Raw genomic sequence first — 27838 nt, forward strand, 5'->3', positions numbered from 1 at the left:
ATAACACGTGGATTTTTGTTGACTTTAAAACATGCAGTAAATGCTGCTATTTACTACCGCCAGTAAACGCATCGTTTCACCTGTTTCTACCTTACTGGTCAGTCAAGGTCAACATCAAGTTGAAGCCATTTGATTGGCTGTGAAGGCTGGTGGGTGGGAACAGGTTTACCTGCAGCTATACTGGTTGCCAGTCGGCCAGCGGCCGTTCCCAGAGGAAGGTGTTTCTATGCTGCTGTGGATTATTGTTGTTTTCCAACTAGCTGGAGCTGAGAAGTTTTTCCGGACGTTTTGCTTGGATTTAGGAGCTGCAGGACCGGACCGGGCTCGTGGACCGGGGTGGACCGTTGGACTGGAGTTGGAGCGGTTCTGTTGCCGTTCATTGAGGACTGGTAATCCCTGGTGGGGTGAATGATCGGTTCCGTGTGGTTGTGCTGGGAGCCGCCATCATTGGGGCTGCTATTCTGCGGACGTATCTAACTAAGTCCTATCAGGCCTGCAACGGTTATAAAGATAAGGGACTGCCTTATTCCTGCAAGAGACTCAATACGTCAAGTTTCATCAATTCATTTAACGGCCTTTTTGTTTTTGTAAGATTTTCCAGTTTGAAAGGATTTTTGTGTAGTTCTGTGACCGTGAGGTTTCACTCAATGTGCTTCTTATGTTCTCACTGATCCATTGGGATTTTGAGATTCATTTGTTATTGCACTAGTTGTGATTATTACCTACTTTACAGGTGGGATACCTCCTAATGCTATTGTTCTATTAATAATAACATTACTGGGTTGAAAGTGAACTGTTAAATGTTAATGTGCATTGTTCTGGGTTCCTTTTACTGATCAGAACGGTTCATTAAATTGATACTTTACTCAATATTGCCCTTTTCCCTTCCTTATTTCAGTATAAGGTTAAAGTTGCACTGCACTTAGATTTCAGTTGTATGGTAACTGATCCTGGTCTTGTTAATTTGATCAGTTGCACAAACTCTACTCACAAGATCCACTGTTACCCATTAAAACACTCATTACTCATGAGGGCACAGGTGTGTAGGATTCAATAGAGTGTAGGTCAGAGAATCTGGGTGCTGTTCATAGGGGAAAAGTCAACAGGGGTTACATTATTATAGAATAATATTCTTTGAAAAGTTTGCTAAGATATGCCATAAGTGTATCTAGTCACCCAGCAAAATGAAAAGGAACCGTTTTGAATCTGTAAGTTACTTTATTAAGCAGACAGCAGCTAATTGTCTCAATACAGGCTGACACTCATGCTAACACTGAAACTAAAAACTGACAGAATCATCACATTAACATTGGGCTAACGTTAGTATTAAACTAGCTTAGAAAGACAATATTGTCAAATGTAGCATTACATCTCGTTCCTAACACACTCACCACTACGCTCGCTGTAAATTATGTTGCTTTCAGAAAAATGCAGTTTAGACCCATTTCTGTTTCTGGGGATTTTAAAAAGCTCCAATCTTTTTAAAAGTCCTGGTTTAGGAAGCCCAGGATGTGTTTCAATGTAAATTTATCCTGGATAATTTCACTTTCTCAGGGCTTTACTTTCACGGTACTCTGGTCTAGTAAAAATCACATTTTTATTAGACATTTTTCTTGTTGTGCTGTAGATATCTGACAAGAGTTTGTCTGATGATAATAAAAGTAAAAAGTGTTAATCAGTGTTTAGTAGTTATTGAGGTTGTAAAGCAACAACTCTGGCCTGGTGCAGGTTGGTATAAAATTAAATGTAAACTAATGTTTTAAACTTTTTCCAGTAAAACTTAAGGATTAATAGAAGGTTTTAATTAACTGTTTAACTCTAAAGCTGCTCATCATCTTCTATCATTTATCAGTTGAAGCAAAAAATAAGTTATTATCTAAAAATCTTTTAAAAATAGTAAAAGCCACCTGCTGGACTGAAGGTGTAGTGCAGTTTTATTTAAAGTCTAAAGTCTTTTGTTTCATTTTGTCTCTCAGACTTAGATCCTGTAACCTCTCAGGGAGAACTTGTGAAGTTCTGTCATCAGTTCTTAGCTCCCAGTCCTGCTGTCTGAGAGAAGTTGACCTGCAGAACAACAACCTACAAGATTCAGGGGAGAAGTTGCCGTCTGGTTCAGACTGTACACTGGAAATATTCAGGTGAAGATTCATCAAACTGGTTCTTCTGTCCTGGTCCCTCTGACCCAACTCAAGTTTTAGGTCAGAACTGGACCCATTAAACAAACACGCCATGATCCAGTTCCCAGTGGATGATGGTTGCTGGTTCCCCAATTTCTGAACATCAAACTGGATCATCTGTGTCCAGAGTAAAGTTACAGCAGAACATCAGAGATTTTAACCTTGTCTGTTTCTCTGAGACATGGAGAACCTCAGTGGTTCTGGACCTCACCATGATACGGTCCAATTGTTTTACCCTGCACTGGGTGGACAGAACAGCAAAGGCAGGAACATCACCAGGTGGTGGAGTGTGTCTCATATCTAATAACAGATGGTTTGATGGTGAGAACATCAGGACTTTCTCATTCTGATTTAGCACATCTGGAGCATCTGTCCATCAGTTGACCTGCTCTGACCATCCTTCTGGATCAGAACCTTTCCATCAGTAACTAACACAGCTGTCTATATTCCACCTCAGGCAGATAAAGATCTAGCTTTGACTGCACTACATGATGAGCTCAGTGAAGATCAGAACAGTCACCTGGATGCTGCTCCTATCATAGCAGAGGACTTTAATAGTTCAAGTCTCAGACAGGTCAGGACTCTTTGATGAAGATCTTTGAGCAGATGAAGCTGCTGCAGCTCATCTTGTCCAGGAAGCAGAGCTGATAGATGCTGAAGAACCTGCTTGATTGTCTCTCATATCATCAATCAGCTTCAGTCTCAGTGTGGATGTTGGACTAAATAAACCTTGATGATGTGAGTGTTCTTCAAACTGGAGATGAAGAACCAGACTGGATGGTGTCCTCCTCCTGCCTGATTCAAAAAGATGAAATGAAAAGAATGAGTTCAAACTGGGCTGAAACATGACAACTACAGGACAGAACTTTAGAGACGCTCCATTCAAATGGATGAGTCCAAATGTTGGACAGTTGTCTTCTGAGTGAAGAAGAACCGAGCCATGTAATATCTGCTGTGGCAGAACCTTCAGTAATGAGACAGGAAAAGCCAGCTTGGTTGATTTGGACTCTTTAATGTAAAAAGTAGGAAATGAAGAGAATTGGGTCCAGAGGCCCGGCTGACTGCAGCTTGGCTGACCCAGACATGAGCCAAGGTTCCTCAGTCATGAGCAGCTTTATACAGCATAGTTCATTGTTAGCAACTGACAGACAGTACAGGCTGCGTCATGTTGTCTTGGTTGATTCTGCTCTATCAGTCTGGTTCCTCCCACAATGGACCAGACAACGTATGCAGCAGGTCACAGAGTCCAAATGACCCAGATCCAGTTCTTCCAGCAGCATGTCAGAGTGGAATCTGATCTGATCTATTACAATGTCCATGTTTGCTGCTGAAAGAGACTGATGGTCTGACCCTCCTCCTCCTTTCAGGAAGCCTGATGGAGTCCGATGGTTGAAAGATCTGAGGAAGTGTAAGTGTGTTTTTCATTTGATTCATGACAACAAAGCAGCTCACATTCAACCATCTTCAAACTGTCCATCACTCATTCAGGAGTCATCATCAAAGTGTCAATAAATGATCAATAACTGCAGCTGGATTGTGTTTGTTCTCTCCATCAGACTCCTGTCAGCTCACAATCGACACAAACACAGTGAACAGGAACCTCCAACTGTCTGAAGACAACAAGAAGGTGACATGGATGAAGGAGCTTCAGTCATATCCTGATCATCCAGACAGATTTGATGATTACTGGTCTCAGCTGCTGTGTAGTGATGGTCTGACTGGTCACTGTTACTGGGAGGTCGAGTGGAGAGGAAGAGTTTTTATATCAGTGAGTTACAGAAGAATCATGAGGAAAGGAGACAGTGATGACTGTTTGTTTGGATTTAATGATCAGTCCTGGAGTCTGAGATGCTCTGATGATGGTTACTATGACTGTCACAATAAGAATAAAACACCCATCTTCTCCTCCTCCTCCTCCTCCTCCTCCTCTTCCTCTTCCTCCTCCTCCTCCTCCTCCTCCTCCTCCTCTTCCTCCATCTCTAACAGAGTAGCAGTGTATGTGGACTGTCCTGCTGGTATTCTGTCCTTCTACAGAGTCTCCTCTGACTCACTGATCCACCTCCACACCTTCAACACCACATTCACTGAACCTCTTTATCCTGGATTCTGGTTCAGTTCTGGTTCTGATTCCTCAGTGTTTCTGTGTTGAGTCTAAAGAGTCTCCTCCTGTCAGAGAAACACTCTCACTGTTGAACAGATAGTTCAGTCTCTACATGTCTGTCTCTTTCACTCAGAAACATTTTCACATTCAGTCGGTTTCTTTCTGAAACTCTTGGAAAAGATTCCTTGTAAACTTCGTCCTCTTCCAGTCCTTTAAAGATGGTTCTTTACTGGTTCTTTACTGGTTCTTTACTGGTTCTTTACGTCTCTTCCAGTAAATGTTTGATCCTGGCTCTTAATATCACCATCAGAAGAAGTTTTAACATTTCTATCTCCAATCTTTTCTGTCATGTTTCTTGTTTGTGTCACTAATGTAGTTTTTCTTCATCTGATCTGAACAGTTTTGTACTTTAGTCCCAGATAAACAGGCTGCCTCCTCAGGATCTGTGGGCTGTGAAGCTCAGGGTTAAGCAGCATTTCAGTTTATTTTGGTCTAATAAACTAGATTTAACATTAATCACTGGGAATGGTTTAGAGATCTCTTTGCTTCTCAGCTGGTTGGTTGGTCATGTCATTTGAGGCGCTGTGCTGTGGACCCGATGATCCTGGGTTCAAACCCTGCCATCTCCAGTCCTTCATAAACAAATTCAAACTCAGCATTTCAACTTTCAGCAAAAGAAAAACCAAAAGCCCAACAATTAGTGTCATGACAGATTATGTAGGTACACCTATGATGCTACGGCAAGGGGGAGCCAGGACGACAGGTTAGGGAGGGGATGTATCATCATCCCCACCATTTTAGAGGACTTTAACCTTCAGGGCAGCTGACCTGAAAGATTACGACTGGACATAGGGTGACCACATCCTGCCCCAGCTGAATCTATAAATAAATAATAATGTGTGAAGGGTCTTGTGGTGTGGACTGTTCGCGACCGTAAGTCACCAGTGGTGCAGCGTCTGGTTCAAATCTCCACCACAACTAGGCCTGGATCATCCTAATAAAGCTTAGCTGTTATATACTCTCTAATCCCTGAAAGATATAGAAAAGAACACATACATGCTGTTTGTGCTTAACCCATTACGTTGTAAAACAACTTAACATGCCCATTATTATATAGATGTTTTTAGTATATGTTGTGAAAATGCAAGTGTGTGTTCCTTCCCTTGTTTGCCGCATATGTCCTACTACAATCACACCTAGTTTTACAACAGCAAGTATTTTGCTGCTAGTTATTCCTCCTCTATTGGTCATTGAAATGTTTTCTCATTCTTGGTTGCTGCACTCCAGTTAGTAGACACATTGGTTGGTCAGTCGGTCTAAAAGGTAGTAATGTTGTTAACAACACAATCAGTAAGAGTCTGGGCTGTAGTTTAGTTCACTAAAGTATGTATGTTAACTGTGTGTAATATATGCTAAACTATTTAAGTGGTTGTTACATACAGTATGAAGGTTCTTTCCTTTTATGTCCTGCTTCTCCAACATCTAGATGTGCTTTGAACAAAGGACCTTGTCAACTCCTAACAGTTCTTTCTACACTCTGAGCAAACCATTATGCAGGACTAGATCTTCTCTCCAGGTCGTAGTTCAGGCAGGACTTGAACCCAGGAACTCCACCACTGGCATCTTCTGGTTACAGACAGTTCCTCCACACCATCAGGTCTGCTCCTCTCTCATCTCTCTTCTCTTGGTGCTTTTCAACTTTTCACTTTCATCCCTGAACTTCTCAAAATACAGACTCTGAGGTTCTTCACAACAAATCAGATCCTAAATGGTTCCTGATGAGAAGTTGAACCCAGACTTTCTTGAATCTCCACCCTACGGTCCATCATGTTGAGCTATTGACTCACACTGGTTCAACTCTTTGAAATGTTCTTCAAAGTTCTCTCAAATTATTCAGTTTTGGTTTTTAAAAACATGGATCTTCTCAGTCTTGATCCCATGACCTCCATGTTGCTGATCGCTGAACAAACACCTTAAGCTATCCAACCAGACATTTTACTGTAATATTGTAAAGCCTTTCAGTCATGACCTCTGACCTATTGGCTCAATGTGATGGATGGAGCTGACAGCAGCTGGTTTATCAACTAATGTGAATTTTCTTTCAACTTTACTAACTAATGACAAGTTGAACATAGTCTCAACATCATTTATGGTAAAGATCTATTAATATAAGCTCTTTGTACAGTTGAGGACTTGAACTAGGACACTAGATGTTCTCAGTACTTTAGTCTATCACACTGAGCTGTTGGCTCATTCAGGTTTGTTGTCTTTTTCTGGACTTTTATCTTTTTATTTCCACAGTTGGACTGAAGTTAATGTCACCACAGACTTTGATCCCATGCTGTCTGAGCTTTATTCCCTCCCTTCCTCCCCTTCTATTATGTTCTCACACATTGAAATCATGCTGGGGTTTGGTTATCTGCTGGCTTTCAGCACAGGTGACATCCAGCTCAACAGTGTTTGGCTCCAGCTGGAAAACATGGTTGAACTTTCTGAAGGTAAATGTGAATTTGTATCCAGTAACAGGTCATTTCTATATCAGCAGCCAAGGAATCATTTTATGTGTGTTTACTGTAACCTTCTGTTTTTATTTGCTTTTATTCATGCTGTCGTTTTTTACAACTCTCACTTTTAGAGCAGTGGGTGGAAATTTGTTGCTGTTGTTTTATTTGACTTGTTTTATTTTCAGTCTAAATATTTGATTAAAAACACATCATGAAAAATGAACATGACACACTGAGTTCTTTCCTTCAGCATTTCATCTTGTTTTAGTCGTGTTAAATGTGTTTGTCAGTGTTTGGTTTCTTTATCCTCCAATTCTTAATAAAATGAGTTATTGAGTCAGAAAGCTGAACGTTGCTTCTTAAAACTATTTGAAGGAAAACAAGGAAATAAAAACATACATTTCTTTATTCAAAGATTTAACAAAGTAGTCAAATAACACTGAATGCAGTTATTTCATCTTTAAGTTTGAAGCAGAACCTGTGGAAGTATCTGTGCTCCCTCTAGTGGACAGATTAGTTGTAGCAGAAGGTAACTGAGTTGGGACGCTGCACAGATATGATCATTCTTGATCAGTGTCTCCATGAATCAGATGTTTTCTGTGTTTCATACCCTGTCTGTCCTTCCTCCAGTTTGCTGCGTTTAAACCCTGACACAGTTGGTTTTAGATGAAGCCCATGCAGTTCATACTAACCAACACCTTGATCTACCAGGTCACACATGATACATGAAACATGGTTCAAACTTTCCACTCTGAGATCATCATCTCCAACAGTTTATCAGCAATGTTTCAGAATATTAAAAAGTTGGTTTAAAGTTTAGGGACAAAACTAAATAAAAAGACAGTTAAAGTTGAATTAATTCAACATGATTTAAATAAAGTTTTCTTTTTGACAATCACACTTCAAGAATCACAACTAAATGAAACATAAAACTGGGAAATACTGAGATCAACACAAAACTAAATCTTTCTCAGAGGAACAAAACAGCCACTGAGAAAAACTTCTTCTATGAACACAAAACATGACTCATGCTACATGTTTCCAGTCCTCAGTTGTTCTGTCCTCTGTTCCTTGAACACATCATCAGATGCTTCATAATGATCCAGGTCATCCTGTTGAGTCTCTAATACACACAGAGGTCAGGAAAGTTCATCTCATAGATCGGCGTCCAACGACGAGACGATTGTCCAGATGGAGACGGAGGAGGACGAACAATCGGATCAAAGACCTGATCTAGTTTGGACTGAAGCAATGAGGTCTGTGGAGAAGACAGAACCATCAGTTAGTTTGATGGTTTGACATGTTTCCATCCAGAACCACTAGAACTGTTCATCTGTTTGCTCACAAAGATTCCAGTCTGACCAAGATCTTCCAAAAAGGTTCATTTTTAGATTGAGGTTCTGGTACCAACTGATGACCTGATTACAGTAAATCAGAACCAGAAACAGTTTTACAATCAGATAAACCTTCACCTTAGAAACCAAACAGAATTACTCCAGGTTTACTTCAGTAAGTGTCTCACCCTGGATCCACAGAGAGCTGCTATTTCCTCAGAAGGAGCCGTCTGAAACCTCTCCACCACCTGCATCCTCTTCCTCCTTTCCTCCTCCTCCACAGGTCCTCTATCCTCTAAAAGAAAGACAACGTCTCTAAGAAATGCAGAAACAAATCATGACAACATGCATGTAGGAGATGAAACATTTTACCAATGGTGTTCTCCAGCGTCTCAAAGTATAAACTGATATCTGTAAAAACCTTGGCTTTAGGTCTTCTCATGTGTGAAGGAGTTCATCTACCTGTCAGCTGAGGTGTATGAGGTGTGTTGAGGCGTTCACATCGTCACTTTAGCTGCTTCCTGTCAGTTCCTCTCAGATCTTGGACGGTCCCTCCGTTTGTGTGAACAATCACTGCGGCATCAGATGAATCAGAGGACGCTAGAAAGGAGTCTCCAGAAACGGCCACAGATGAGTTGCCTGAAATGGTTGACTCCAACGAAGCAGATGATAAATCATGTTGAAGAACAACTGGAAACAGTTGAAAACATTTATACACAAAGTGGAAAAAAAAGAATTAGTTCCAAATACTTATTTCTAATCTAGTCTTTCCCCAACAAGGCTGTACCTGACCTGTTGACCTTTCAGTTGTCACCCGAACAGTAAGGCTCCCTGCTTGCAAAAGATCCTCAAACATCTGCATCGACTTCTGTCCCTGATTTATCTGTCAAGTGGAGCTCAGTCTCAAGTGGAAGATCTAGCTTCTCAATGACTGATAAAAACATTATATTAAGAGCAATGGAAAAACTTACAATAAAAATATTACCAGAAATGTTTCAACATTTGAGGTCAACTTGTAATAGTACTTCTGTAATGTTTTTCACAGGCTATTATAATTAGCTACCATAAACACAACTGCATCAGACATTTATCAGATCAATTCAACAGGTATTATAGCAAGTAGTCCATTCACACAAACATTGTGGACGACATGAAAACTGATGCCAACCTTTCTGATGAAATGTGTTGAAGTCATAACCATCTTCAGTCTCAGCCACTTTGACATACTTCTGTATTTCTCCAAATCTCACCTTCACCAACATGATGAACTCATGAAGAAGAAAGAAAAGGAAGCCACAATGTGCCATTATTTACAGGATGTTCACCATGGATGTGTAGAGACACAAACATTTTTGCTTTGCTTTCCTCTCATGAGATCGAGTGAAAAAAAACTGACCTTGTCACGATGTCAGCTCCAGACTTCATGAGACTGCGGTCCCGCTCTTCAACAAACACGTTACAGATACGTCACAGATACGTCACAGATACCTTGGACTTCTGGGAGCGACTCTGTCAGGCGTTGATTTTAAATTCAACACCTGATTGAGTTGCTTCAATTTAACTCCCCGGAATAACAGCAACTCTTTGGAGAAACTAACACTCATATCGTTGAGCTAGACTAAACAAGTGTTGAATTAACTCCGTATTTTTAACAGACAACAACACTTCTGATTTTACTGTGTGATATTGTGGTTATAATGAAGACAGTTTTAACCATCAGCTGCTGTGTTAAAAACATCTCTGTATTAACCGGATGTTTCTGTTCAGACTGAATAAAACCCTGCAGTCATCTACATATTTTACACATTATGTTATTAGAGATGGAGATGAATTATTCACAGAGACCACACATGCATTAGGACAGGTATATAGAAATGGTAATAATTTATATTTCTTTAGATAAAAATGAAGCCAAAAAAAAAACAACTTTTAAATTTACCTCAGTAACAATCATCCAAGAAAGATTAATCTTTGTCAGTTTTGAGAATCAAGACCTGTAAAAACTGTAAACATTGTTAAAAATATATATTTTTTATGATAAACAAATGCTGAGATCGGGGCTTTAAGCAGGGTGAAAAAAAAAACAATTTACAAAAGTAATAAAAATCTGCAGTAGAGTTTTACATATATTATCAACTGCACTAAACAAAAATTAAGATTAAACTTTTTGTCCTAAACTCGGTATTTACACCGCCCTCCTGTGGTCGCAGACTGTAATTACACATTACAATCCTTTAAATTAGTTTAATAATGAATTAGATTGATGAGATTGATGAAACTGTTACAGTGGAATAAAAGTAATTAAAAAATAAACAGAATAAAATGATTGATAAGAAAATGAAAGGAAAGTTGGACTGAAAACTTAACCAATAATGTTTAGATAACACATTCAAAGGAAACTTTAATCAAATAAGTTTAATCTTGATTTGAAGCAACTTAGGGTTTCAATGTTTATACAGTTTTCTGGGAGTTTAATTTAAATTTAAGATTTAAAGAACTGGCAATTTACTTTTTAAAAGTGCAAAGAATAATCTTCATGGTTTAATTGTTGTGTTACCATAGTTACAATCTGAGTTTAATCCTTTCTTTGTGTTTGAGCTCAGTTTGGTCACAAATTCACTTAGCAAATAATAATCAATCATCCATGATGCCTTTTAACATCTGCCAATTAAACTTGGGCCCCTCTCCCAGATTCCAGCACATCTGTATTAAGAAGCTGTTAGTGGTGGTGATGTCCCTCACAGGAAGAGGGGCCCCAAATCAAATTCTACATAAGGCCCTATAAAAGTTTGGGACCACCCTGTCTCAGGCTTTCTGATGCCTTGCTTTGCTGTATTTTAAGAGGTTTGGACCCTCGCTGTGAGACCTTTTTGGACTCAGGTAAAGTCAAACCATTCCTGGATTTAAGAAAAAGACAGAGTTTCCAGCTGCTCATCAGTTATCTGGAAGTCATAGAGCTGTCCAGGGTGCTGAAGCTCTGACTGTTGATCACACTCTTAACCCCAATTAGTTTACTTTACTAGAAAATTGCATGGAAACCTGTTGCCTTAAACCAATCTAATTTTAACACAAAGATTAAACTAAAAAGGTTTAGTTATGTTAACATCTAACTATAGTACAATGTAACAAACACATTTAGAAGTCTTTACTAAAACCTCTAAATCACACATTTCTTCCTAGTTGTATAAAATAACTATTTTAAGCTAATCTTACATGAATGAAGCAAATAACCAATATAACATTATTTAAACCTACTTATAATATTTTGTTAATATAAGTAAAGACATTTCCTCTAATTAAATTACCCTTTTAAACTTTAATCTTCAAATTGTACAGAATGGAAAGAATTAAATACATTTTAATGTTCCAATATATTTATTATTCACAGAAAGTTTCTGCAAAAGAACATTTTAGGTGTAACTTAAAATCAGGTTTGTCACAAGTATAAAAATGACATTGAAACAGTAGCCATTGAAAAAAAAAAGCTTGCTATCTAAAAGGCAAGAAATATAGGCATTAAAAGAACTTGACATCAATTCAACAATATATGTATGCTTGTGAAAAACTAGACACATTTGGACACAATCTTCTATATTTTCAACTTGAAAAAGGACAAATGAACTGTGTTAAAGGGAAGATTTACGTTCTATGTGAATATATAGTCTTAGTAAATGTAGTCAACAAGCAATAAATCCCTGTGCTGCTAAATTGTTTGAGAAAACTTATTTTGTAAAACATGTAGTTGTGTTTCTGTTAAGGAAACACGACTAAATGTTATTTCAACATACATTTCTAGATTGGCCTCTGCTGCAGATGTGGATTTATGAAGGCACTACTGCACAGCCCCATGAGCAGGAAAACGTTTTGGTCAATCGAGCACACAGTCAAATTTACAGCTTCAACTCAATGGACATTTACATGAAAAGTGCTGAATTTTCCTTTAACTGTATTATATCAACTGAGTATTACTACGTAGTCCTGAGCATACGCCTCTACATCTGGTACTGTATAGAGCACAAATGACTGGACATTCATGTCTCTCATAACATTGTAAACTTAACATTATAAACTTTCTTAAACAGTAAAAGCTGTGGCAGAACTTGCAGGTGTAGCACAACACACAAGACAGCATGGCTTTACATCGCGAGCTGCTTTTTCCATGTTTGTAACTTTGGTTTAATTTCACCGTGGCCCAGCTCTAGAAGTACCTGTTGGATAAACTGGAACGTGAGCTTCATAGACCTGGGGTAGTTGAGATGCTTTGTGTATAAAAGTCCAAAGAGAACGCACATAGCTTTTGGAAAGTCTTGAATGTTGTCCATCACCACTTCTCCTTCAATGATGATCTTCAATGAAGCTGGACTGAGATGCAGGGAGGATGATGGGACAGCACCTTCAGGTTCAATTCAATTCAATTCAGTTTTATTTATATAGCGCCAATTCACAACACATGTTGTCTCAAGGCACTTCACAACAGTCAGGTACATACATTCCAAGTAATCCTAACAATTGAACAGTGCTGTCAGAGTTAGGATGAGTATGTAGAGACAGTGGACAGTCACTGGCGTTGACTTTGCAGCAATCCCTCATTCTGAGCATGCATGTAGCGACAGTGGAGAGGAAAAACTCCCTTTTAACAGGAAGAAACCTCCAGCAGAACCAGAACCAGGCTCAGTGTGAGCGGCCATCTGCCACGACCGACTGGGGGTTTGAGAGAACAGAGCAGAGACACAAAAAGAACAAAGAAGCACTGATCCAGGAGTACTTTCTATGGGAAGGAAAAGTAAATGTTAATGGATGTAGCTCCTTTAGTCGTTTCACCTAGAAAGAAAGAACAGATCAACTCTGAACCAGTTTTCAAGGTTAGAGTCTGAAAAAGAGCACATAGAGTTTGTTACAGTTAAGCTCAGTCAATTTCCATGTCTAGGAGAGAGAAAGGGTTAAACACTGAAAGACAGGACCATGTGGATCATCGGTAGAGGGTCAGCATTAAGTTGTTGCCAGCAGAAGCTTGGACGATTCCCCTCTCCAGAAAGGTGTCACAGGTAGACACAGAGTCAGGCCAGGTGTAGCTTCTAGGAAGAGAAAAGAGAGAACAAAGTTAAAAGCTGAAATAACAGCAAATAATGCCAAATTGGAGAGTAGTGTGAGAATGTAGCGAAAAGGGTGAAAGTGGTCGTTATGTCCTCCAGCAGCCTAAGCATATAGCAGCATAACTACACAGATAGTTTCAGTTCAGATTATTTAGTCAAACGGCGCTTATTTACAACAATGTCGTCTCAAGGAAACCCACAAAGGGTCCCACTGATGGTCATTGTTCTACTAAAAACCACAAGGATTGGGATACCTCTCTCTGTCAGACTGATTATAACCATTGGAAAAGAGAAGGGGTCATACAGGTAGCAGAAATGGAGGGTGTGTTTGCACCTCAACCATAACTGAGCCGGTTTAGGCTAAACCTGACTCCCCCTTACTCCAACCAACAGGGAGGGAGGAAGGCTCCCTGATAAACTCAGCCACTCTAACTATAAGCTTTATCAAAAAGGAAAGTTTTAAGCCTAGCCTTAAAAGTAGACAGGGTGTCTGCTTCACGGACTAAAACTGGGAGCTGGTTCCACAGGAGAGGAGCCTGATAACTAAAGGATCTGCCTCCCATTCTACTTCTAGAGACTCTAGGAACCACCAGTAAACCTGCAGTCTGAGAACGAAGTGCTCTGTTAGGAACATATGGAACAATCAGATCTCTGATGTATGATGGAGCTAGATCATTAAGGGGTTTATATGTGAGGAGGAGAATTTTAAATTATATTCTGGATTTAACAGGGAGCCAATGAAGGGAAGCTAAAATAGGAGAAATATGATCTCTCTCTTTAATTTTCATCAGAACTCTTGCTGCAGCATTTTGAATCAGCTGAAGGCTTTTAACTGCATTTTGTGGACATCCTGATAGTAAAGAATTGCAATAGTCCAGCCTTAAAGTAACAAATGCATGGACTAGTTTTTCAGCATCACTCCTGGATAAGATATTTCTAATTTTAGCAATATTCCGGAGAAGAAAGAAGGAAATCCTAGAAACCTGTTTAATATGGGATTTAAATGACATGTCTTGGTCAAAAATAACACCAAGGTTTTTTACTTCATTACCAGAGGTCAATTTAATGCCATCCAGGTTAAGTGATTGACTAAGCAGTTTCTTTTTTAAAGACTCCGGTCCAAAGGCGACAACTTCTGTCTTGTCTGAATTTAGAAGCAAAACATTTAAAGTCATCCAAGTTTTTATATCTTCAAGACATGCTTGTAGTCTATCTAACTGGTTGGGCTCAACAGGATTTATGGATAAGTAAAGCTGAGTATCATCAGCGTAACTGTGAAAATTTATCCTATGCTGCCTGATAATTTGACCTATTGGAAGCATATATATAGTAAAGAGAATTGGCCCAAGTACTGAACCCTGTGGTACTCCACAATTAACCCTGGAGTTTAAATATGATTTATCATTTACATGAACAAACTGGAATCTGTCAGACAGATAAGATTTAAACCAGCCTAGCGCTGTTCCCCTGATCCCTACAGCATATTCCAGCCTTTTTAAGAGAATATTATGGTCGACTGTATCAAATGCAGCACTGAGATCTAACAGAACCAGAACAGACACAAGTCCATTATCTGAGGCCATAAGAATATCATTAGTGACTTTCAGCAGAGCTGTTTCAGTGCTATGATGAGCTCTGAAGCCTGACTGAAACTCTTCAAACACGTCATTGCTGTGTAAATGCTCACACATTTGATTAGCAACTATTTTCTCAAGAATTTTAGATAAGAATGGAAGATTGGATATAGATCTGTAATTTTTCAAGTCATCTCGATCAAGCGAAGGTTTCTTAAGTAAAGGTTTAATTACAGCTAACTTACATCCCAGCTGGCAATCCTTGGACCCTCCGGAGCTCCTGGCTGCGGCACGAACCCTGTCCACCTCCAGACTCTGAATCCTCTCCCTGGCGGGTTACACGGCCCTACTAGTAAGCACGCTGGCTATTTCAAACCAAACTTTGAGGTTCGGTTTCCTTACCTGTTGTCTCTCTCTGTGCACTGTGTGGGGCCCCCAGGTTGAATTCATCAACATCTTCACTATAACTGCAGCAAATTTGGACTGAATAAGCTGAAGCATATTTGTTCCACAAATGTTTTAGAGGGCAATGAAAGAGTTACCAAAACCTTTCCAAATGTGTTCACCTCATAAAAGGGAATCTGGTCAAACAAAAGTGCTGATTTCCATTGTAGGAGTCCTTTTGCATATGACATAGGCCTTGGTTTTGACATTTAGCCTGTGTATGATCAAAATGAACAATTGTGAATAGCACTTGGAAGCTAACGGAGTAGTGCACAAGCTAGCAGCTGGCGGACAGCAACCAGCAGACTGTAATGTGCACACAAATTACATCACTGGAGAAGGTGCTAGAAAGATTAGTTCTGCCTTGTTAGAAAGGTGAAGTTCTCTAGTTTGTAATGATATGAAACATGTGGGGGCGCTGCAAAGAGAAAGGTGCTTTTAGTATCATTTTGTTTACAGAGTCAGCAATGTCTGAGGGACCTTAAAATGTCATCTGTGTTTAAGTTGTGGTAAAACAAAAACAAAACTCATTTGGAGAATTGTTTTGTGAACAATAAAGCCTCCTCTTGTGAAATATTAAGAAAAAAAAACGAGTGGTGTTTTACCTAGTTTTATAGATGCTGAAAAATGGGCGTGGCCAGAATATTATTGCATGAAGTACTTTTGTGGATATTTTGTGACTCTCAGCAGGTTTAGTTGAGTCTGATTTCAGGAGATCTCTTGTACAAAGTGTCTCCAAGTGTCCTGTCCTACTGAGATGTTTCAGAGCAACATCCTAACAGCACAGCTGAGGAAACGTGTTGGTTGGAGATGTTCAGGAAGGAAACTGCACATGTGGAGGTGACTGCTGTCACTTTTTCTTTCTCTCCTTTTTCTTGAAGGTAAACATCCACCTTCATGCTGCCAACCCTACTTTGCATCTTCTGGGACAGAAAGCAAAGCAACATGTTGGTTTTCCTGAATCTTCTCCAGCTGCAGCAGTTTTCCACCTTAAAGCTGCTTCAGGGGAAATCTGAGGTAAAGTGGAACTGAGGAGTTCAGGAAATGTTAAAGCTTCATGTCTCACTGCTAAGCTTCATGTTTCTCTTCATGTGTCCCTGCAGGAAGCTGCTCCTCTCCCTCTGTGTCCTGCAGCAGCACCACCTGCTGTCCAAACCAACTAACTGCAGCCATCAATTCTTCATGTTTGAATCTGGTTCAGTTCTTCTTTGAACCATCCTCTGTGTTGTTGCTCTGCTGGAATCAGACATGAATCATGTTGGAAAGATCAGATGTCTGCTGGAAGGAACTCAAAGATCATCTGAACGCAGTCAGAATAAGACGGAGAAGCTTCAAATATTCAGGAATTTAGGAATTGTGATTTCCATGTTGTAACCTACAGTTAACGTTGACTTCCCAGAGCTCACCCTGGAGGATCTTCTCCACCATCACTGTCACTATTTAAACGGTCAAATCAAGCATCTGTTTGTACAGATAGAAAAAGTCAAACTGTCAGTGAAGCAGATTTTAAACTGATTACAGTTTTTTCATTGATTTGGCAGAAACTCAGAAGAATTTAAAAACATCAGACAGGAGATGAACTGGACCTATAGGATCATTTTCATGAAGAGCAACTATCCAGTCCTCCACTTCATGTCCTCCTGCATGTCCCTGTCCACAGCGCTGTCCCTCCTCTCATTACTGGACATGTCCACTAATAAAGTAGGAAGAATATTTCCTCTGACAGGTGAAAAATCTGATTATGTTGATGAGACTCATTCATCTGAACACCAGAATATGCTTCAGTGAATCCATGGACCTTCATGCTAGTGACTACCTAAATTAGTCAACTTTGCCATTTCTGTTTCAACTGTAGCACAGCAACCACAAAATCCATATAGCAAGCCATAAGCGGAGGCTTTAGTCCTTGATGTGGCCATCCCGGGTTCGAGTCACGCTCCCGGCGACATTTGCCGGATGTCTTACCCTCTGGTCAGTCACTGTGTGAACGTCAATGATAAACTGTTCAGTTAGGAGCCAAGTTGCATTAAAAACAGCGTTAACGTGGTGTAGCGGTGCATTGCTGCTGGTTGCAGCAATACTACAACAGCAGCCATTAGTCTGCACTAATTTCCTGAAGCTAAGAGGATCAGAGCTGCCTGGATCATAGCTGAAAAACTGAGGAGGGACAAAAAAATACCAAAGGCACAGCCAGTTGTGATTGGAGGACTCTGAATCACCAGAAAAATTATGTCAGAGGTCAGATATCTAACAGACGAAGGAGAACGTTAAAAGCAGATGCCATAGCCATGCTGCGAAAAGATTGCCAAAGAAAAGGTTGTTGCTTCCTGTTGCTAAAAAGATCAAGACTCAGCAGGTAAGATTGCCTCCATCAGCCGTCCGCATGCCGCAGCACTGGTGCTCTGCCATCTGATGAACACGGACTTTCTTTTGACTCTGCTGCGTCTCTCTCTGATAGTAACTGAAATATATCTAAAGAAATATCAGATTCTTTGCTGCTGTCTGTGTTGCTGCCATTGTAGCAGCAGTCAGTTTACGTGCCGGGTTCCCTTCTGACATCATAAAAGAGCGCTAAGGAGTAGTCTGGAAATGCCTTTTTAGTGAAATTTATGACCATATATCTCAACTATTCATAAATTTACAAATATTTTATCAATGTTTCCTTTGCATATATGTAATTGGATTTATCGAACAAATTTGATGTCACAGGCACTTTAAGTTTTACTAAGAAACTAACCTGTGCAGAGCAGCGCCCTCTGGCTGCAGCAGACAGAACAGCACTGACCAGGAAGCAAAGTCCTTATGGGACTGGAACCGACATCTCTCAGTCTTCAGCCTTCATTGCTCCATGATCTCTGGGCCAAAACATGAAGAAAAGCAACAGCATGTCAAATCAGACCAGATGAAGGTTTTTACTCAGAGTCCAACAGTAACAACTGCTCTGATTGGTGGATTTTTCTCCACCTCTGTTACAGGTCATCCTGAAGCTTTCAGCACTCAGCAACAAGAACTTCTCAGATGTTCAACAAGTCTTATTAGCTTCATCTTTAAGCTTCCAGTTTCACTCTCATATTTGGAGACGGTCATTGATAAAGTGGAAAAGGCTCAGCCATGATGGAGACATGGACACCAAAGCTGATTATCACTGGAGATGCTTCAGAAGACAATGTTCTTCAGCTCCAAATCAGACTCACTGTTCTCCACTCAATTGTTCTTCAGAAACTCCTCCTGGTTCTTCAGAGCTGATTCTGTTGAGAAGCAGAACGAGGAGAAATAACTGGGTTTACAGGTTTACAGCTGGAAGCAAACCTTCAAAGAACAGCTTCAACATTCCTTCAAGAAGCCTGGAGAAGTTCTCCTCAAGATGAATATCAGATGTTCCCATAAGGTTTGTCTGAGAAACTTTGGCTGGGATGAAGAATAAAGGAGCTCAAAGCAGATATGGACCTTTAAGGCAGTTGGGAATGTACCAACTCTGTTTCTGATTCTGGGTTCAACTTCTGTTTGCACATGTTTTAATAAATTTCCTGAAGCTATTTTAGATTCTCCAGAACTAAATGTGAGGAAATGAGGGCTGGTTCAGGACATTTCCACAGAGATGGAAATGAAAACAGATCTGAAACCTGCTTCTGAAATCCTTAAATCCGCTGAGTGCAGGAATCTCCTGGGACGTCTGGAAGTTGGTGTTTGGATTAGAAGAGGAAAAGTGAAGCTTCAGGGACAGCGAGTGAAGCTCTGAGGAGGAGTTGGGTTTCATGCAGGAAGTGAAGATCCTGGAAGATCCACTCGTTCGAAACGTTTAAACTGAGAAGCTGTGTTCTGCATCAAGACCTGCAGACAGAACCTCAGTGTTTGTCTTTGGGCTCATCTGATTCAGACAATGACTGATCCCAGCTGGAATGAAGACATCACTGATGGATGAAGACAGACGAATTAGGGAAGCCAAGACCAGAACCTCCAGAACAGGAAGAACATGAACAGAATCCTTGTTTTATCCAACTAAACGGTCACATTTTGGTGGATCTAGACGTTCTAGATTGAAGCTTCACTCATTATTGCTCTTTGCTTGATGGAAAGTCTTCATTCAGGCTGAAAGAAACACTTTCTAGATGTTCTTGTTTCCATGGTAACAGTTTCTGTGTAGTGCTGTCATTGTCTCCTCCGAGTCGGGTCAAAAGATGGAACCATCTGGTCTTCCCAGGGTGGGACAGCAGCAGATGATCAGATGGAAGATGTAAAGTCTTGTGAAGCAGATGGATGAAGCTCGGCCCACTTTATAGAGTTAGAACCTTGTTCTGTTGGTTCTGTCATTAAGCTAGACAGCTTTTCTCTTCTGGACACATTCTACTGATCCATCAATGGACTCAACTAAGGAGAGTTAATGAAAAAGAATCATTTGGTTCTGTTTAGTTTGACCCTGATGTGAAAAGTCCAATAAGTGGAGCTGATTCCAGTTTTGAACTGTTGTTCTTTAACAAAGTTCATTCTGATCTTTGTCTCCACCAGCAGAAGGTCCAACTCTCTTTATTTTAACATTTCAGAAGAATCAACAGAATCATTTAGGTGGAACAAGGTTCCGACCCAGTCAGAAAAGTCACTTTAAGCACCAACAGGTTGATAAAAGCAGCTTTTCATATTTTCCATAAAACCAGGAAGAAAAGAAAATTCCTGACAAGTTCAAACGTAACAAAGACAGAAAACAAACCAAGTGTTGGTTGGACTCAGGACGTCCTGGAGGAGGACAAACATGGAGACATTTTTTAACTTCAAACCAGGAATAAAACTGATGAACATTTCTTCAGCAGCAACATTTAAACTCTACTCAGATTCTCAGTTAGTTAAAGGCTCCACCTTGTGGCTGAACAGGGAACAACATCAACAGTTCTCTTCATTTTCTGCCAGTGACAGCAGATCCATCATCAACAATGTTTTCAAACATACATAACTCAGAACCACCAACAGGGTCCAGACGTTCCCAACATGAAGCTGAAAGCAGTACAGAAACACAAAGAACCAAGAACAACAGACCAACTGAGACATCAGCTGAGACACTGAAGCAAAGATTAAGGCTCAATCCCATTTTCTACCCTGGATTAGCAGGAAGTGGGCTGTTCCAATATTTACTGTGATGGGGTGGGGGGGCTTTTAGACCAACACGATGTTTTACATGTTGGAGGGAGGACATCCCATCTGGTTCTGAGAAACACTCACTAATGTATTTCCTCTGTTGAAATGTTGCTATGGAGACTAAAACCTTTCTAATATCTAGTTTCAGATGTTCTGATAGACCATGTTTGGTTTCTTTGTCACTTATCTATAAAATCCATAAACAGTAGATGAAATATTAGTAAATAAACCTATTTTAGTGTAACAGAACCATCAGGTTTAGTCTGATGTTCTCTGGTTTCATTTTCAGTTCTTCTTAAACACAGAAAATGATTCATTTCTCTGCTCAAATATTTTATTGTCTCTATAAGACAAATATAAATGGCTCTAAAATGTCCGCTTTGATGGATTCTGATGGATCATGTTTGGATGTTTTTGTTTTTTAATAAACAGAAGAAAATGATGTGTGCTGGCATCTGTTGATGGCTTGATAACTGTCTACAGAACATTTATGGGTTATTTTTAAGTTCTGGTTCTGTAGGAGGACTCTAGGACACATGATGATGTCCTGGTTCCTCAGTGGACTATTTTACCTGTTTGGGACTAGAGTTCAGGGCCCAGGGACAGAGACCAACATGAACATAGGGACAGAGACAGCAGCAGGAAATGGGGTTGAGCCAGAGGCCCTTCAAATTAAGAGCTCTGAGCTGCATTAACAACAAACTCAGAGATATTCTCAATGAAGATCTTCTGTCTCAACAACCATTGTAAGGTCTCCTTTGAGGAACTTTGATGTATCTGAAGCTTGTTCAGTTTGTCCCTCTTCCTGAACAAGCTGACCCGGTTCTGCTGCTTGCCACTGTTAGCTCTGGAACTAGTTAAACAGGCATCAACAGGCAGACCAACATATCTGATTATGAAAAGCCATGTCAGCAACAGCTGACGGCTTCTTAAAGAGCCGTCTCCTTCCATTACTGAATGATGGAACTGCTCCCTGTTGTAACTTTAAATTAAAGGTCAAAGGTCAGGGTTCACTGGAACAGTAGGATAAACACTAGGAACATGAACTCTGTGAAGTCTGATCTGGAGGCTCTGAAATTTCAGGAAGACTTCAGGGACTTTTCTGGAAGCTGGGGAGGTGAAACCTTTCCCTCCATCTTTGCTGAGCTTCAGGTTGTCTTCACTGAGCTTAGATCTGGAACTTTGAAGGTTTTTCTTTGCTGACTTTTCCCCCAGAACAGTTTGGTTCTCCATCATTACGGTGCTGGCTGGGCTGAGAAGTGGCTCCATCTGTGCTGCTCTGCTTCTAAAGGAACAAACATACAAGGACAGTGGAACTCAGGGTTCCTGCAACAGTTTACAATCATGGCATCAAGCTATGACTACAACTCTGAGCTAAGGAGAACTTCTACCCTGAACATTTTCAGATTGATGCGTATTAATAAAACAATCCTCAGAAAAGGGTCCTGTCATTTAGAACCAGGCAGATCTTTACCAACCTCACAGTGGGCCTCCAGACTGCTGGCTTCCTGCTGTGGGTCTGCTGGTGTCGTTTTAGATGACCTGAAAGCTTAAAGGTCTTCCCACACTGATCACAGCTGTATGGTTCATCTCCAGCATGGACATGTTGATGAGCCACAAATGATGTCTTGTGCATGAAGAGTTTCCCACAGAGATCACAGCAGTATGGTGTCCCTCCCGTGTGGATACTCTGATGTGTTTTTAGCTGGTTCCTCTGAGTGAAAGTTCTCCCACATGTGTCACAAGAGAACCTTCCTTTAGCATTGTGGATGAGGTTGTGTACTTTTAAGTTTCCTTCCTTCCTGAATGATTTTCCACACTCCCCACACCAAAATGGTTTAACTCCAGTATGAATCCTCTGATGGCTTCTGAGATTTGATTTTCTGTAGAAAGCCTTCTCACACTGATCGCAGCTGAAACGTCTCTCCTGAACATGAAAGGTCTGATGTTCTTTTATTTGTCGTCTTGTTGTGAAACACTTTCCACATTCTTCACAGCTGTAGGGTTTAACTCCAGCATGAACAAGCTGATGGGATTTGAAATCAGGCTTTTGAACAAAACCCTTTCCACACTCAGCACAGACGTACGGTTTCTCAGCACTGTGGAGGCGGCGGTGTGTCGTTAAGGCAGTGTTGTATGTAAAACATCTTCCACACTGGTCACAGCTGTAGGGTTTAAATCCAATGTGAACATTTTGGTGTTCTGCTAAGTGAGGACGGTTTGTAAAAGTTTTCCCACACGTGTCACAGGAGTATCTTTGTCTTTCAGAGTGTCTGCGTTTGTGGGCTTGCAGGTATGATGAACGTTTGAAACTCTTTCCACACTGATCACAGTTGTACTGTTTTTCTGTTTCTCCTGAGTGGGTCTGCTTATGGAGATAAAAGCTGGATTTGTGGCTGAACATCTTTTCACACCGATCACATTTGAAAGGTTTTTCTCCAGTGTGGATGACACTGTGGGCTTTGACTCGACTCTCCGTGCGGAAACATTTTCCACAGTCATGGCAGCTGTATGAATCATTCCCACTGTGGATCCGTTCATGAGTCTTTAGGTCCCTTTTGAGTTTAAAAGACTTTGAACACGTTTCACAGGTGAAAGGTTTAACCCCACTGTGGATCAGTTGATGTGTTTCTAAAGCTGTGGAACAGATGGAACCTTTCTCACAGCTGTATGGTTTCACTTCACAGGGAACACTCTGCTCCATTATGAGGATCTACAGAGGAAAGAAATGTTCCACATTGGTCAGAGATGTTTGCTGTTGATGGGTCTTTGTGGTTCTCCTGAAGGTTCTGAGTCTTCACTTCATCTTTGCTTTGATGTTCCTGTAGAGACAGAGAGACAAAGAAACACATGAACAGGTCCAGTCAATGACTCGTTTCCTTTCAGAACTGCAGGTTCTGACTGAACAATATTCAACCTTCAGGAGGTTCTATGAATGTTGTTAAAATTCATTTCCCTGCTTTAGTCAGAAAGGAAGGCAGCTGTATGATTTCAATCAGTTTTTATTCAGTCTGATGCATCTATGCATGATGAAGAAAACCCAGTTTGCTGACATCAGTCTGAGTAAGCAGAGAAACATGATGATGAAGCAGCAAACGCGTTAAATGTCACTTTCAGAGCAGAAACAAGACAAATATGATCGACTCCAAGATGAATCATAATCCATAACGTCAACAATAATAATCGGTCAACATCACTAGTTTTTAGCAGTTTTCCTGCAAACTGCTGAGTGAGCAGAGACCCCTGTGTGTGTGTGTGTGTGTGTGTGTGTACATATAAAACAGGAATGTCTCTGCCTGTAAATCAACAGTAAGTGATGCAACAACCAATCACTGCTCAGATCACTGATGATGGGCGGAGCTCTGCAGCATCTCCAATCATCTCCGTGGTTTATGTTAAAGTTCTGCTTTCTAGAGGTGTGCGATACTGGGAATTTTGGCATCAATCCAGTACCAAGTAAATACAAGGCTAGTATAGCCGATACAAATACCAATACTTTACTTGAAATCATGATCTTTGAATAATTTTATGATTTTGTCTTTAGTAAGTTGATTCTAATTACGATAAAACAAAGGACAAAGATTTTAGCAAATAAAAAGGTATTTATTAACTAACTACATCAATATTAAAGAATTTTACAGTGCTAAAATACTAAAATAATTTCCTTATCCATGTGAAATAAAAAAATTATTATGATAATTAAGTCTGTAACTGTAATCTGCATGTAGCCTTAATAGAAATACTATTTTTCCTTCAACAGTTAACACAAAGGGTTTTTATATTCAGCCATATTTACATTTCAGGGTTAAGGTGTACAGGTCCTTCTCAAAATATTAGCATTTTGTGATAAAGTTCATTATTTTCCATAATGTCATGATGAAAATTTAACATTCATATATTTTAGATTCATTGCACACTAACTGAAATATTTCAGGTCTTTTATTGTCTTAATACGGATGATTTTGGCATACAGCTCATGAAAACCCAAAATTCCTATCTCACAAAATTAGCATATCATTAAAAGGGTCTCTAAACGAGCTATGAACCTAATCATCTGAATCAACGAGTTAACTCTAAACACCTGCAAAAGATTCCTGAGGCCTTTAAAACTCACAGCCTGGTTCATCATTCAAAACCCCAATCATGGGTAAGACTGCCGACCTGACTGCTGTCCAGAAGGCCACTATTGACACCCTCAAGCAAGAGGGTAAGACACAGAAAGAAATTTCTGAATGAATAGGCTGTTCCCAGAGTGCTGTAACAAGGCACCTCAGTGGGAAGTCTGTGGGAAGGAAAAAGTGTGGCAGAAAACGCTGCACAACGAGAAGAGGTGACCGGACCCTGAGGAAGATTGTGGAGAAGGGCCGATTCCAGACCTTGGGGGACCTGCGGAAGCAGTGGACTGAGTCTGGAGTAGAAACATCCAGAGCCACCGTGCACAGGCGTGTGCAGGAAATGGGCTACAGGTGCCGCATTCCCCAGGTCAAGCCACTTTTGAACCAGAAACAGCGGCAGAAGCGCCTGACCTGGGCTACAGAGAAGCAGCACTGGACTGTTGCTCAGTGGTCCAAAGTACTTTTTTCGGATGAAAGCAAATTCTGAATGTCATTCGGAAATCAAGGTGCCAGAGTCTGGAGGAAGACTGGGGAGAAGGAAATGCCAAAATGCCAGAAGTCCAGTGTCAAGTACCCACAGTCAGTGATGGTCTGGGGTGCCGTGTCAGCTGCTGGTGTTGGTCCACTGTGTTTTATCAAGGGCAGGGTCAATGCAGCTAGCTATCAGGAGATTTTGGAGCACTTCATGCTTCCATCTGCTGAAAAGCTTTATGGAGATGAAGATTTCATTTTTCAGCACGACCTGGCACCTGCTCACAGTGCCAAAACCACTGGTGAATGGTTTACTGACCATGGTATCACTGTGCTCAATTGGCCTGCCAACTCTCCTGACCTGAACCCCATAGAGAATCTGTGGGATATTGTGAAGAGAACGTTGAGAGACTCAAGACCCAACACTCTAGATGAGCTAAAGGCCGCTATCGAAGCATCCTGGGCCTCCATAAGACCTCAGCAGTGCCACAGGCTGATTGCCTCCATGCCACGCCGCATTGAAGCAGTCATTTCTGCCAAAGGATTCCCGACCAAGTATTGAGTGCATAACTGTACATGATTATTTGAAGGTTGACGTTTTTTGTATTAAAAACACTTTTCTTTTATTGGTCGGATGAAATATGCTAATTTTGTGAGATAGGAATTTTGGGTTTTCATGAGCTGTATGCCACAATCATCAGTATTAAGATAATAAAAGACCTGAAATATTTCAGTTAGTGTGCAATGAATCTAAAATACATGAATGTTACATTTTCATCATGACATTATGGAAAATAATGAACTTTATCACAATATGCTAATATTTTGAGAAGGACCTGTATATCTTTAGGGAAGTGTATATTTTGGAGTTCCAATAAACTATTAAGATTGTTTTCAATGGGCAGAATATATAATAGTTGATAATAGTGTGCTAAACTTGTATCTCTGATCACTAATTTCACTGTAGAAAACATTTCTTTATGCTGGAGATTATCTGGATATTCCTGATTTTTGACTGAAAGCTTTTGCCAGAAACCTTTGTCAGTGTTTGGGGATCTCCCTCCTCTTCCTCCTTTCTCAACAATTTTAACAGCTCGGAGATCTCAAGTGTTTTTATATGTTTCTGTAAATGTGTGATGTTCCCACAGTAGCAAATGACTTTTCTGCACACATCATGTGGCAGTGTCCTTATCAGCTGCAGTGAATAACATCCACAAAGTGCTTCTCTTTCTCTCCGCCATCACGGGCTCCTCTTATTACTCTCTGCCAGCAGAAAAGGGAGTTGGACGGGCGGTGGGCAGCAAGGAAAGAGAAGCTGTGGTCGCTGAACTCTGTGAAGAAATTTGAGAAATCTGGTGGACGCATAGAAGAGAATCTGACACTAACGTATCGATCTCACCATGTTAGTACTGATCCCAACTTGGCCTCGATGTTATCGATATTTTGGATTGATGTGCCCACCTCTACTGTCTTCTGCTGCATCAGACGGTGGCTAAATTCTTCAGGTCAGATGGGATGTTCTCTCAGGTCTAAGAGAACCAGGAACCAGCAGTTTCTGATCTCTGACCAACAAGATGATCACAGTGGAAACCCCTGCAGGACTGTTTAGTGGATGTAGAATATAAACTATTTATGTATGTAACTGACATGTGTACATAGAGCAGTGGGGTTCAAGCTTAGGGAGTGAAGTAGAGAGTCCAAAGTCATAAATTAGTGAAGGACAAGGAATCACCGATGGGGGAGAAGAAGACAGGGGAGTACAGCGCACAGAGAGGGCAAGGTCATAAATTGGGGAAGGAGACAGGGCTGGAGCCAGACACGATAAGTTTGTTATAGGAGAAGGACTAGAAGTACTCCTTATTTGGATATGAGGTTATATGGTTGATGGGGAGATATCCACAGATAGAATGATTGTGTATGTGTACTGCATTGCAGCGAAGGGTATATAAAGATATTGTGGCCCCTCCAAAACGGACAACACACAGACGTTTCCAGGTACCAGTGTAAGTGTGACGTCTCCTCTCTGAATTCAGATTGTTTTTAATAAACTTGTGGAAACGTACAACTGATCTCTGACTGAGGATTGTCCTTTAGGTGCCAAATAAAAGAGTCGATGAGAGGTGAGGAGTAATGTAAGAGTTAACTGACGGCCAGTAAAGTTTTCCTACCTCAACATGGACCTCACCACCTCTCCTACGTCTACATTAATGACCACAGTCCATCCAGATGGAAGATCATAAAATAATAAAAACGTTTGACTTCATAAACTCCTAATATTATCTGAATATTTCTGAATGTTCTTACAGGAAGCTCTATTTATAAAACACTAGGAATGAAAACCTCGAGAACTTTGTAGTTTTTGCTCTCAGGACTCTTCTTCTACAGTCGTTAAAAGCCTAGTTTTTTATTTCTAGGTCCTTGTTAGCCTAGCATGCTAACTGAGCACCCAGCTCAAGACACTTTCTGCTTCCAGCTGCTGAGAAACTCTTTCTGAAGCAGCTTTCTACCTGCAGGATCAACATCATTGATCATCAGTTTCTCATAAAAAGGATTTTAATTATTTTTCATAAACAGCAAATCACAGAATCTTACCTTCTGCTAGCATGCTAACTTAGCTGCAGCTAACTAGCTAGTGATTATCATGCAGCTGGAGGTTTAGCTGATGATATAGAGGTTCATTTCTCCACAAATTCACAGCGTCTCTGAACTTCATTTCCCTCCAACAGAAGAGAGATGAAGCAGCAGAAGAAATAGTTCAGCAGATAAAGAACAACTGTACTCAGGCTAACGTTAGCATGGAGATTACCTTTGGACGAGTTCCGATCCTTCTTCTTCTTCTTCTTCTTCTTCTGAAGTTTAATGGCGGTTGGCAAAACTCTGTAGTGGTGGCATTACCGC

General features: G+C 40.5%; 1 protein-coding gene and 2 long non-coding RNA genes across 8 annotated transcripts; 1 reads left to right on the top strand and 2 right to left on the bottom strand.

The window, feature by feature from the left end:
* Positions 1-6925: 6925 nt before the first annotated feature.
* Positions 6926-19217, bottom strand: LOC124865122. Of its 5 annotated transcripts, none has more exons than XR_007037452.1 (5): positions 18192-19217; positions 17965-18082; positions 8579-8806; positions 8255-8411; positions 6926-8040 (listed from the first exon to the last, which is right to left on the bottom strand). It is a non-coding gene; the product is annotated as an uncharacterized LOC124865122 (long non-coding RNA). The 5 variants fall into 5 exon arrangements; XR_007037454.1 differs by lacking the exons at positions 17965-18082; positions 18192-19217 and adding exons at positions 8909-9047; positions 9285-9561; XR_007037453.1 differs by lacking the exons at positions 17965-18082; positions 18192-19217 and adding exons at positions 8904-9047; positions 9285-9561.
* Positions 19218-19622: 405 nt separating this feature from the next.
* Positions 19623-27791, bottom strand: LOC124865120 (zinc finger protein 883-like). 2 transcript variants are annotated; one of them, XM_047360095.1, is made up of 3 exons: positions 27747-27791; positions 21833-23176; positions 19623-21639 (listed from the first exon to the last, which is right to left on the bottom strand). In XM_047360095.1, exons 2-3 carry the CDS (start codon positions 23056-23058, stop codon positions 21351-21353), a joined length of 1515 nt encoding a protein of 504 aa, XP_047216051.1. In that variant the 5' UTR covers positions 23059-23176; positions 27747-27791; the 3' UTR covers positions 19623-21350. The 2 variants fall into 2 exon arrangements, with proteins under 2 accessions (XP_047216051.1, XP_047216050.1); XM_047360094.1 differs by lacking the exon at positions 27747-27791 and adding an exon at positions 27533-27740.
* On the top strand, positions 23064-27449 carry LOC124865125. Its single transcript, XR_007037459.1, has 3 exons — positions 23064-23178; positions 24059-24061; positions 27366-27449. It is a non-coding gene; the product is annotated as an uncharacterized LOC124865125 (long non-coding RNA).
* Positions 27792-27838: the final 47 nt, after the last annotated feature.

The sequence above is a fragment of the Girardinichthys multiradiatus genome, unplaced genomic scaffold, assembly GCF_021462225.1.
Source record: "Girardinichthys multiradiatus isolate DD_20200921_A unplaced genomic scaffold, DD_fGirMul_XY1 scaffold_25, whole genome shotgun sequence".
Classification (NCBI taxonomy): Eukaryota; Metazoa; Chordata; class Actinopteri; order Cyprinodontiformes; family Goodeidae; genus Girardinichthys; species Girardinichthys multiradiatus.

Excerpts from the sequence above, each read along its gene's own strand:
- LOC124865120 (XM_047360095.1), bottom strand. The coding sequence starts at position 23,058 with ATGGAGCAGAGTGTTCCCTGTGAAGTGAAACCATACAGCTGTGAGAAA. Across the intron at positions 21,640-21,832 it reads GTCTGGAGGCCCACTGTGAG|AAGCAGAGCAGCACAGATGG; the intron begins GTTGGTAAAGAT and ends TTGTTCCTTTAG.